The sequence below is a fragment of the Chelonia mydas genome, chromosome 11, assembly GCF_015237465.2.
Source record: "Chelonia mydas isolate rCheMyd1 chromosome 11, rCheMyd1.pri.v2, whole genome shotgun sequence".
Taxonomy (NCBI): Eukaryota; Metazoa; Chordata; order Testudines; family Cheloniidae; genus Chelonia; species Chelonia mydas.
The window spans coordinates 41746553-41758636 of record NC_051251.2 but is presented as its reverse complement, the minus strand read 5'-3'; the positions used below and the strand labels follow the sequence as shown (position 1 = coordinate 41758636).

General features: G+C 39.2%; 1 protein-coding gene across 11 annotated transcripts in view; it reads left to right on the top strand.

Moving 5' to 3' along the window:
- The window catches only part of WIPF1 (WAS/WASL interacting protein family member 1), an 82105-nt gene extending 72248 nt beyond the window's left edge, over positions 1 to 9857 (top strand). For all 11 annotated transcript variants that reach the window (XM_043525295.1, XM_043525292.1, XM_037912233.2 and 8 more), the window contains 3 exons: positions 2207 to 2425; positions 4726 to 4839; positions 6242 to 9857. In XM_043525295.1, coding sequence (XP_043381230.1) covers positions 2207 to 2425; positions 4726 to 4839; positions 6242 to 6297 — 389 coding nt within the window. In that variant the 3' untranslated portion in view covers positions 6298 to 9857. The remainder of the gene's footprint in view (positions 1 to 2206; positions 2426 to 4725; positions 4840 to 6241) is intronic.
- The last annotated feature ends 2227 nt before the right edge of the window (positions 9858 to 12084 follow it).

The following is a 12084-nucleotide window of genomic DNA, read 5'->3' as shown; positions in this document are numbered from 1 at the left end:
GATAGATTATACCCTTATTGTTAATAACAATCTTCTTGATAATATAGTAAATAGAAGGGGACCTTGTGTTTGCTTCTTAATCCATATCCTTCCAATATTTACGCTGTTTTTAGTTGGAATAATTTCTCTCATTATCTTAAAGTTACTAAAATGAATAAACTCTCACTACTGGAGCACCATTCCAGGATTGCAAGCTGTAGTAGCAAGTAAATGTAAACCACAAAGTACGTAGGATTTCTTGTGACACATTTTTGCTTTTGGATAGTGGCACAATATCTGCTGATTTATTTTTAATAAATGTATCTGTAATACATCTTTAATAGATGTAACTAGATTTCTTTGAGCTGAGGGAATACTTGTAATACAAAAGTCTTAATCAACACAATTAAATTCTCCTAATTGCCCCACATTATGTGTAATATAATTCACGCTGATTCTAGGCATGTTACCGCGACAGTTGCTCAAATATACTGACACTGGAAATGTTAAAATCTGTGTGTGAGGTCTGTTTCTAATTTACAGACAGATTGATGTACTGCAACCACAGCAGAGCCTGGCATGCAGCAAATATTTGTGTCAGAGGGAGAACTGATCCCACACTGCTTAACATTGCCATTACTGAGCTGAATTCTCCTTTACACTATACCACTGGCAGAATCTGGTCCTAACACCCATCATGGTATAGGAAAGGGAGTGAAGAGTAAAGTGCCAACGTTTGCTGACAATACAAAATTATTCAGGATAGTTCAGTCCAAAGCTGTCTGTGAAGAGCTACAAAGGGATCTCACAAAACTGGATGACTGAGCAACGAAGGGGCAGATGAAACCCAGTATTGATAAGTGAAAAGTGATGCACATTGGAAAAAAGTAATCTCAACTATACATATATAATGGTAGATTCTAAATTAGCTGTTTCCATCCAAGAAAGAGATTTTGGCGTCCCCATAGATTGTCAAAAAGGCTAACAGAATGTTAGGCGCTATTAGGAAGGAGATAGAAAATATGACAGAAAAATATTATAATACTACTATATAAAGCCATGGTACGCCCACACCTTCAATACAGTGTCCTGTTCTGGTTGCCCTATCTCAAAAAGGATACAGTAAAACTAGAAAAGGTTCAGGGAAAGGCAACAAAGATGATCAAGGGTATGGAATGGCTTCCATATGAGGAGAGACTAAAAAGATTCGGGCTGTTCAGCTTAGAAAAGGGATGACTAAGGGGAGATACGATAGAGGCTTATAAAATCATGAATGGTGTGGAAAAAGTGAATAGAGAAGTGTGTTTTACCCTTTCCCACAATACAAATATCAGGCATCACCCGACTGAAATTAATGGTCCGTTGGTTTAAGGAAGTACTTTTTCACATAATGCATAATTAACCTGTGAAACTCATTGCCATGGGATGTTGTGATGGCCAAATGTATAACTGGATTTGAAAAAACTAGATAAGTTTATGGAGGATAAGTCCATCAATGGCTATTAGCCAAGATGATCAGGGTGACCCTAAACCTCTGATTGTCAGAAGCCAAGAGTGGAAGCCAGGGGTTGGTCACTCCAAAATTGCCCTGTTCAGTACACTCTCCCTGAAGCTGTGGTACTGGCCACAGTTGGAGGCAGGATCCTGGGCTAGATGGACTATTGGTCTGGCCAGGTATGGCCGCTCTTATGTTCTTTTGGTTCAGTGAGCTCTTACACCACTTCCCATCCCTTTACCTTAAAAGAAGGTGTGGCTGAAGGAAATGGGAGATGGCCAGGACCCTCTGTGCTGCCCTGATGCTCCATTGTGGTTTCAGCTGTTTGTGACCGTTCGCAGCCAGCACAAGTTAGAGTATCTTTAGGGCTGCATTAACGGGGAAGGAAGAGACCAGCCCTGCACAGAGGCTGTATGAGGCAAAGGGAGTGGAAAGGTGACATTTAACCCTCCTTTCTGTATAAACGTGCCCCTTGAACCTGCAGTCTGTGCAGATCAGCCACACCAAGGGGAGGGTGGATCAGGAAAGAGGTGTCAAACACTGCATTACTATTATCCCTCCCTCTGGCTGAAGGAGGCAGACAACTCTCCCCATTTCTTTTGGATCCCATCAAAGCTCGTGTCCTATCTGACACCCTTCAGAGCGATGCAAGACAATAATGCTTAGAGCTGATAGAATAGCGGTAGGTTTTATGGTACAATAGATTACTGATTTGTTTCTGTCTTGATTCAGGACCCCTTCCACCTCCTCCTCCTGTAAACAGAAATGGCAGCATTTCACGGGCATTGCCTGCTACTCCACAGCTGCCTTCCAGGGCAGGATTAGAAAACCACAGAGGTGGACCAAGGCCTCCACTTCCTCCTGACAGACCTGGTTCCGGAGCTCCTCCACCACCACCTCCTGCACCATCATCAGCAATCAGAAATGGCTTCCAGGACTCGTCATTTGAAGGTGAGCTGTGTTTTCAGACATAAAAACACCATATTACTCTCTCCTCACTCAGAAGCTTTGCTTAAGTAAAGCTATCGGGGTTTGGCCCCACAAACGTTAAATGAGATACTTCACAGATGCTTTGGGTCTGATTCTGAGCTCTCCCTAGTTTTACACCGGAGTTATTCCTGACTGTCCCAGGTGTAACTTGGGTCTAAAAAGGCCTGCCATATGGAGTTATCTAAATATTTTAATGCAGAAAACAGAAGTGCAAAGTTAACAGGACTGACATGAACATACTAGCATGCCAGTGGGACTTCAGCAAGCACTGGACCTCAGAAATAACCATTCAAAGGTAACCTAAAAAGAGGAAATGTGTGTGTGCCATTCTTTGCTGCTTTATGCTGTATAAAGAAGGCCTGAAGGATTTTTTTTTTCAGTGTAAAAAATTCAGGTCACCTCTGCCCTGAAACCCTTGGGATGATTGAAGTAGTGGGATTATGACATCACAGGAGACAAAGTAAAAGTGGTAGAGAAGGAAACTCTCTACCCAAAGTCAAACTGCTTAAAACTTTGAGTTTTTCCATTTTGGCCACTAAACAGTGGGGATAAAGGATATATATGTGCATTAAAGATGAATCAGTCCTTTCCTTTCAATTAAGGCATGAGCTGACAATATACATTTGAGTCTCCCAACAAAATCAGGAAAGACCAGACTTGACATTCCTGATATTTCTAAGGTAAAAAGCAAGCAGAAAATAAAACTATAAAGTAATCCTTCTGAGCTTTCTTGATGCATCATAAGAGACAAAACTGAATGCAACCATTTTTTTTCTGTGCAAATCGCCTTTACGGGACAGAACCTACATAGTTCCTGTACAAGCAGAACTCTAAGTGAAATCAGGGTGCGTATTGCTTGCCTCAGAAATGCAAATCTGGGCCCCAAAATAATCAATCCTGTGGTCAGTTGTTGGTGAAGTTCACTCAGGTCGTAGCTGGATGACATTATACAAAAACCTACATTACAAGAGTGTTACGGTTGCAAAGTGCTGGAAATGACAAAAAACAAAGTTGACTGTGTGCCCTTATTCTACCCCTTGGGCATCTGCATTCAGATACAGGACAGTGTAATATGAGCATGGGCTATTTTTTCCAGGATTTTGATTTGCTATTAATATGTCACTGGAATCCGACCCCTCTTTTGTTGTACAGGGTAACGTGGTCTCTAGTGGTTGAAGAAATACTGATACTTTAGCTTTATCTTCACACTTTTTACAAAAGATGCACATTTCTCCTTGATTATGCATTTTCTCACAGGTCTGCTAATTTTTCTTTTTTCTTTGAACATTGAATTTTATTGGATGCTGTAGTGGTTCTAGTTGTTTGGATGCTTTGTACATCAATGAGGTCTAAATACCTGTAATGCAAATTCAGCACCCTGAATCCTACTACACATTTCTATCGTAGGAGGTAAGATTAATTTAATATAGAATATGTAGGGCCAAATTTATTTTATGCCCAAGTGGGTGCAATATTGATGTCACCAGCAGGTGACCTAGAATCAGGAAACCACCTAGAGTGAGATCCTCCCACCAACTTCAGGCCCTTTACACTGCGTACAAGGGCCAGAGTGATGTAAAGAGACTCTCTAAAAGCTTCATAGCTGACTATGGGAGGATCCCCCCAGCACAGGCACTGTGAAAAGACAGTCATAAGGCTGCCCTTCAAGGACTACCCCTTACAAGCCATAGCATGGGGGTCATGCCCGGGTGGGGCAAAGGGCAGAAGGGGCCCCAGCACACAGCACTGCAGAGATTCAAGGCAGCGCTATGACCTGTAGGGCAGCCCAGGGGTAATTTAACTTAGGCAGCCTTTGGAGGCCTATCTATGCCAAGGCTTGAAGCCACCGTCCCCTTGGTCGGGGCATCTAATCTCAGCCCTGAGGGCTATGTTCTTCTGCACAGAACGTAAGGTGGATGGAACATACTGAGTCTTCATACAACATTCTGAGTCACAGTATTAGGATTCCTGTGGACGTCAATGGACTCCTGTTTGGATTATTTTTCTTAGTTTGTTTTTAATGGAGCATTGTAAAACAATAAGGCAAGGCAGGTGCAATGACATAAACGATCAATGAATGATGAACTGAATTCAGGCTAATTTGGGCCATCTTTTTGTTCTGTGTTTGTATAGCATCTAGCATAGTTGGGCTTCTAGGAGGTATTGCAATACAGAATGTGTAATAATATCAGTACTACGCAACTCTTCTATTAAGGATTGTTACTTTTTAAATTTTCCTGTAATGGTTTATTTTTCCCCAGATGAGTGGGAAAGCAGATTTTCCTTCCATCCGATATCTGACCTGCCACCTCCAGAGCCATATGTACCAATGAACAAAAGTTACCCCAGTAAACTAGCAAGGAATGAAAGCAGAGGTAAGTTGTTTCTTTGTTGGGTTTATTTATTTATTTATTTATTTATTTATTTGCCAAATATTGTTAATTTTGAAAGATAATAGTCAGGCCTTCAGATGGCCTAGTGATGGATCTGGTGAAAGAACCTATACAGATTAGTGGAGGATAGATATATTTATAACTGGGAACAATTTGCATCTGTATGTATCTGCTTTCCCTTAGTAGACTGAGTTTACTAATTTCTCTGCTAATTACCATTACCCCTTTTCTGTTAGCTATTGGCTACACACACCATCCAACCTAAACACTCATAATTCTGCCTTCAGACATGCAAAAACAACTCCCATTCGGATTGTAAAGGTGTTGAAGGGCAGAACAGGGCATAATAGATCTACCAATATTTTTGTTGTTGTTGACTTGAAGAAATTTAATGGTTGAGTTCTCATGTATACAAATAGTGTAGGTGTTCCCTGTGCAAGTCCCTCTTCTGTTGTTGAGAATAGACTCTCTAGACACGAAAATATGTAAAATGTCTTTGGGAAAAAAATGGGAGAAACCAACGTCCTCTTAATAATTTAAGATTTATAAGTCTAAGGGCCTGATCTCGCACCCTGTCCATGCAGGAAACACTGAAAGATTGTTTGCAGGATCAAGTCCTATGAAACTTATTACTTTTTTTTAAGTGGGGGGAGGGCCTGGGACTGTATACCCTTCTCAAATTTAATTTGCTTAGTTTTTGGATGAAAATTTTCTTACGGAGAAATGGTGCTTTGAGATTTTATAACACTTAAACTGTAGAACATCAGTGTTTTTATTAAAAAGAAAAGGAGTACTTGTGGCACCTTAGAGACTAACCAATTTATTTGAGCATAAGCCTTCGTGAGCTACAGCTCACTTCATCATGAATGCATCCGATGAAGTGAGCTGTAGCTCACGAAAGCTTATGCTCAAATAAATTGGTTAGTCGCTAAGGTGCCACAAGTACTCCTTTTCTTTTTGCGAATACAGACTAACACGGCTGCTACTCTGAAACCAGTTTTTTTATTACAATTTGCATTTGTTTTAAAGTCACAGTAGGACTTAATGCCCTTGTAGAAGTGATAACTCTTATTAATGCTAAAAAGAGTTATAGATGTGTCTCAAGAGGAGGAAAGAGCCTAAAGGCAGAAAAACCACATGCTTTCCAGGCATTTGTGGCATTAAATATATACTTAATAGGAATTATGCTGTACATCATTTATATTTTTTATCTTGGTAAATAAATCATCCAATAAACTACACACAACTGCTCATAAAATGGATAATACAGGTACTTAAAATGTGTAGTTCTTCACATATCGTTTCATGAGGAGCTTGGGCATGCGTTTCTGTGTGAAAGAAATATATCATGATGAACACGGCCATCTCTTTCTTCTGTTTCTAGATGGCTCTGGCCGAAGGGAAAGAGGTGTCCCACCGCTCCCGCCTATACCGAGGTGAAGTGGGTTTCCAGCCCTTCTGAGGGTGACTGCTGTTTTTAAATGTCTCTTGAATTACTTCTCACGCCCATGTCATTGGAAAGTTGCCTCTTCTGCTTTATTTCCACTTTTGGCTTGTGATTAGGGGTAATTTGAGTATCTGTTAGAGAAGTAAGGTACAGTTTATGAACCATAGTTGCTTAAAACTGTAGATTTTACTTGCTTATATAGCAGGCTGCCATGAAAGGCATTTTGGGGACCATATATAACAATATATATATTCTTACTGTGTCCCGTCCTGTTCCCAGTGATCTTGGTGGGAGTTTTGCCATTGAATTCAACAAGAGCAGGCGTAAGCCCATTGACTAGTTTTGGGTGAAGTAGTTGTAACATTTCAACTACAAATTCCAATAATTTACTGCTGTCCGTCTGGAAACTAATCACATGGGGACAGCACACAGATGAGATTCCCTTGGATCTTTTTTTGCATGCTTCCACGCCCTATCCCGCTTCTGCATGCTACTGCCCAACTTTTATGTGAGTCTGCAAGTTAATAGTTCAACGCAAATTCTTTTGACCATAGTTTAGCCTGTCAGAAGCGTGTGTTTATGCTACAGATAGCCTTCCCTGAGGGTGACAACTAAATGGCATAATCTTCTGACACCCCACGAGCCCTGGGCTCCAGCAGAGGCTATCTCCTGCCTTCATTCTCCAGGGGAAAGCCATGACATGAAGGAGAATCCTCAAAAGAAGAGAGAAAATTGAGAATTCAGCAGTGTAATAGTGTCCTGTATGGCCCTGATGCCTTGTTTTGTAATAGTTTTATGTTGTTAATCTCTACTTGTCCTTTCCATTTGGACATGGATCATGCTGCAGTTATCCATGCCCTCAAAATTGGATTACTGTAATGCTCTTTGTCGGACTACACCTGAAGACTACTCAGACTACGACTAGTACAAAATGCAGCAGCCCCCTTAATTATATGCTCCTTCTGTGAAGCCTGCTAACACCTATGTGCCACAGATTGCATTGGATTCCCATTTGGTTCTGGGTATAATTCAAGATGTTTTTGACTAATGAAGCTCTGTGTGGCTTGGCTGCTCGAGAAAGTGCTTCTCCCTTGTGTTGCATGGCAATTGAGATCAACTGAGTGCTTGAGTGAATGGCCCTCACTTTTAAATAGGAGGGATCTAGTGGAAGGGCATTTTCTAGTGAAAGCCATAAACTCTGGAACTTTCTGTCCATGCTGGTTCAACAGGGGTGGAATGTATTGACCTTCTGAGCTTGCTCTATGGCCTACCTGGGTCCAAACTTTTATTTGAGAGGGTATCAGGAGGATCTGAAGGAAATTCCCTTATTGGGAGAAAGCAAGCCTTTTTTAGGCATTGTGATGATTGGTGAAATTGCAGAACTGCTTTTAAATATTGTACGTAAGCAAAGAGTGTTTGTTTAGTTCATTTTATAAACTGATATAAACAAGTGGAAAAAGACATTTGGAAATCATAGGAGGACTTTGATTCTGGATTTGAGCGTGGCTGATGAATGTATCTCTGTCAGCTGGACTTCTGAAAGTTAGCTTTGAAGAATAACTATCCGTCACCTCCCCACCAATCTCTGACTCTCTCAATGTGCTCATTGGAGTCCCCAGGAAGTCCTCACTGATGGACATGTTTCATACTGTGTTGCTCATTAAATCAGAGGAAGAAGCCATGCAGGTTAGAAATATATTGGGCTAAATGCCTCTCCCCGCCCAGCAGTGGAAAACATGATTCCTGATTCAGCTCTGCAGGTTTTGTTACGGTATGATACTTTTGAGCCCAGCACTTGAATATCTGCAGGGGGGTGGGTTGGCAGAAGAGACTCTTCGAAATGAACATCGAACCCTAGGGAAACGTGTCCAGTAGGACCTTCTCCATTATGTGACTGTGCAGTGGCAGATCCCACCCTGCCTTACAATCTGTGCAATCCCGTTGACAACAGGGTAGGATTTGAACATGATAAATACAGCTTTGCCTTTCCAGTATGTTTGTTTACAAAGTCACGTTTGGATTTTTTTACCTATGATAGTATTTGATAGAATACATATTTTTACATTTTGATATCTCTGGGCTTCTTGCACAGATTTCAGAAGAAGCTCCCCCTGTGAAATGTATCTTTGGATCAAGCCCATGTGATCAGTAAATATACTAACGTCACTTGTAAGAATGGCACTTAAAAAAAACAAAAAACATACAGGCTATAATATTGAAAGTCTGTATGTGGCTCACTATTGTGTGAGTCTAAAGTCCAAAGAAGATTTAAAACACCTAGTGATATTTATAGGATAAATGATTGTATTCATGCTGTTTAAACTAAAGCACTTATGGCTTTCTGAGGAATGACATCATGGACTTGAGAATACAATATTTTAATGCATCACCCTGCCAAAGTCTTAATAAAATATGAATAGTTATGGAGTGTAACAACTGAGAGCAACTCCAGATGTTATACATTTTTGTAACTTATCTGCATATAGCAAAACAGTTTTACTTTGGCTGTGTCAATGAAAATGCTGTATTTCATTCCTGTAGCTGACTGCACCATCCAAAATACTCCACAATTCGCTTCCTGAGCAGAATTTCTCTATAATAATAACCAAAGCCATAACAAATTAGCGTAAGTCTAATTTTAAACTATGATGTGGGCTTCAGTGAGGGAAGCAAAGAAATCTAATCTGTTTGGAACTGTCTGATTCTTAGCACTTTCTTTCGAGTAGAAATTTTTTCAATATGTATACGCTAAGCATCCATAAAACACCTTTGAGAAATGAAAGTAGTCATTTTTCCCTCAGATAGTAATAACTGTATATCTTTTGATTGTAAAATTCACCAAATATATTAAAAAAACAGTGCATCATTTTAACATTCAGTATATCATTTTGTATACAAGTAGATATTTACAATAAGTTCAGTATTACAGTATTTATTTCACTATGCATAATGTTTAAAAAAGATAAGCATGAAACAAAACTGGTTAATCCAAGGGTGCCTTACTATATTTTAACAAACTTTTGATGTCAAAATAGCAATTACTGCCTTTTTATAAAAATTTTAGATGTTTTGCTTTGATGTCTAATGTAAAATACAAAACAGTGCTTATAGAGTGATAATACAATGTTTGAGCTAAGTGTTTGCATTTGTAACATGCTTGATCCACTAATTTCAAAGGGAGTGAAATGTTTGAAAAGACTGCTGGATCAGGCCTTTAATTGGGGTATGAATGGAAGTTTGCTTAATTCCAAATCAATTTCTGGTGTTAATGCATTTAACCCACATTTTTACAGTCATTGGACCAATGTATCTCTTCTGTTATACCTGTACAATCCAATTAACTTCAATGGGGCTGTGCAAGTGTATTAGAGGACCACTGACTGACTGTGTTTAGGATTTAGTATGTTTATTTTGGTGGCATGGCATTTTAAACATGCACTCCTTAAACTATCTGTATGTCATCACCTGAGACTCAAATTGTGACAAAGATGACCACTGAAACTCATTTCTATGCAAATCAACCAGATAAATAAAATCAGAGCTTTCTGTGTGAGATGGCCATTTTTATTTATATTTTCTAGTCAGTATTTTTTGATGAAGACCACATGCTATATATCTGTTGGAGTAACTTTCTTGATGCTTTATGACTTTATTCTAGCCACTCTGTTTAGGGATAAGAATTGGACTAAAATTAGACTAGCTTCTGTTCACAGGAATAACTGTTTTACATGTCTGTGGTGAAGTTTGCATCCTATTTATGAGGAAGGTGTGGGGAGCTAATTTCCACTTGGGTTTGGGTGTCTTAGTACTATAATTTTGCTATGCAAAAAAATGCAATTAGAAACTACACTTTTCTCCTTTTAGAGTCAAGAATTCTGAGTCTTATGAGCAAACTTGTAATTTTAATTCAAACAAAATATTACGTAATGAGAAACCTTGACATAGTCTTTATGGCAACAGAATCTTAGAAAGAGGAAGGAAGAATTTGTGTGCATGGGATTACATAAAAAATGGACTAAATATTGCTATAACAGTTCAAAACAAGACTTATATGTGCTTTTTCATGTCACATTGTAGTATTGCGAATGTTGATGTCTTACTGTCCAGTAGGAACAAAATCTACTCTGGCATTACATTGGGTGTATAGTTTTCCAAACTGTACTCAACCAGGAAATAATGAGAATACCTTGCATGAAATATTCATTAAAAGAAAAACTGCTAAGGAAAATGTCTCTTCAAGTGAAAAGAGAGGAGGTGAGAGAGCCCTTTAGGCTCCAAAGCATCTAAAGTGAAATCTTCTAGGCTGTTTAATTCGTGTTTAGACCTGCGCAATTGCCGACCAAGGGGAGGTTTTGCAGGTGTTCCATGGGAGCAGCTCGGGCTTATAGAAGTGTTTAGTTCCCAAGTGTGCGCAATGGCTGTACAAGTCAAAGAGGAGGAAATGAAGACTGTGTGTTCAGAGAAAAAGAATAATGAACCTAATCGAGTATGTTTGAAATACAGTTTAACTTGGTGCACTGATGACAGGCCTGTAATGTAAAGTAATATAAAATGTGCTACAAGGCAACACTTGACATCTGGACTTGCGAAGCCACACAAGACTATAACAGAGGAAGGAATAGAGCTCAAAATGGTTCCTGAAGAACCAGTGAAGCATTTCTCTGAAAGAAATGTGTCAAGTCCAGCTGACAGCCTGCTGTGCTGAGAGAAGATTCTGGTAAATGTGAAGTCTTTGGGAAGCTTAACCAAAATTATCCAGAGCTGAGCTTGGAGCTAAGCTCGCTGGGCTTTTCATAAAATGTTAGTCATCGAGCAGAACAAAAATAACATTTATTTTGTTTGTGATTCTTTTTCTCTATTTTCTGCCCTATGTTAAATAAATTTTTTGCTTTCATTTAAGATAATGAATTGATTGTGGAGACTTACTTTAATTTAGGAACAACCACTATCAGGTCCTTCAGGAGAGAGGAAGCTGACTACTGATCTTAAAGGGAAGCAGAAGTGTAATAATTAACCTGGACACTCGCTCAAGACTTGCAAAACTTCTTCCCAAATTGGTATATGCCACTTCCTTGCAGCACAGTGTGGGACAAAAAGGATGTCAAGCTTGGTTACAATGATTTTTATATACACTAATTTAATACTTAAATTAGCCTGTTAATTTTGGTTAATGAATGTTACAAATTTACATTGTATCTTATGATACTATACTTATAGGTAGGTATTATTTTAGGGCCAGATCCTACAGCTGAATAAAGACTTCAGGATTTAGTTCTAAGCAAGACACACACAAATTTTAAAGTGAGGTGTAATGCCAAACAAAATTGTATACGCGAGGAAAGTGTTATGCATCAAATGTCTCCACTAAACAGGGAGAAGCAAATATTTTGCCTTTTGGAATGCAAAATATCAGGCACTTCCACATTTCCCCAAAGAAGTGTCCTTTCACTCCTCGCAATTCTGCTCTCACTCCTGATCTTTAGACTTTTCCTATACTTTAGTCCAATTGGAGCCAGTATATAGGGTTAGAACCCCCTAGTCAATGTCTGAAAATACAAGCTGGGCTTCAAGTCTCGTTCTCCCTTCAACCTCTCCTCAGAAGTAGAAGGATTATTTAACCCTAGTTAGGATAGTTCACAGCAATAACCCTAAAGCAGCCAATAAGTAGAACCACAAAAATTGGCAGGTGTCTGAATGCCTGAAACTAATTTTAACCGTGATCTTAAAGTGACTGGATTTCAAGTTAATGGTGTCTCCTTATCACAGTTTATTATTTGTAT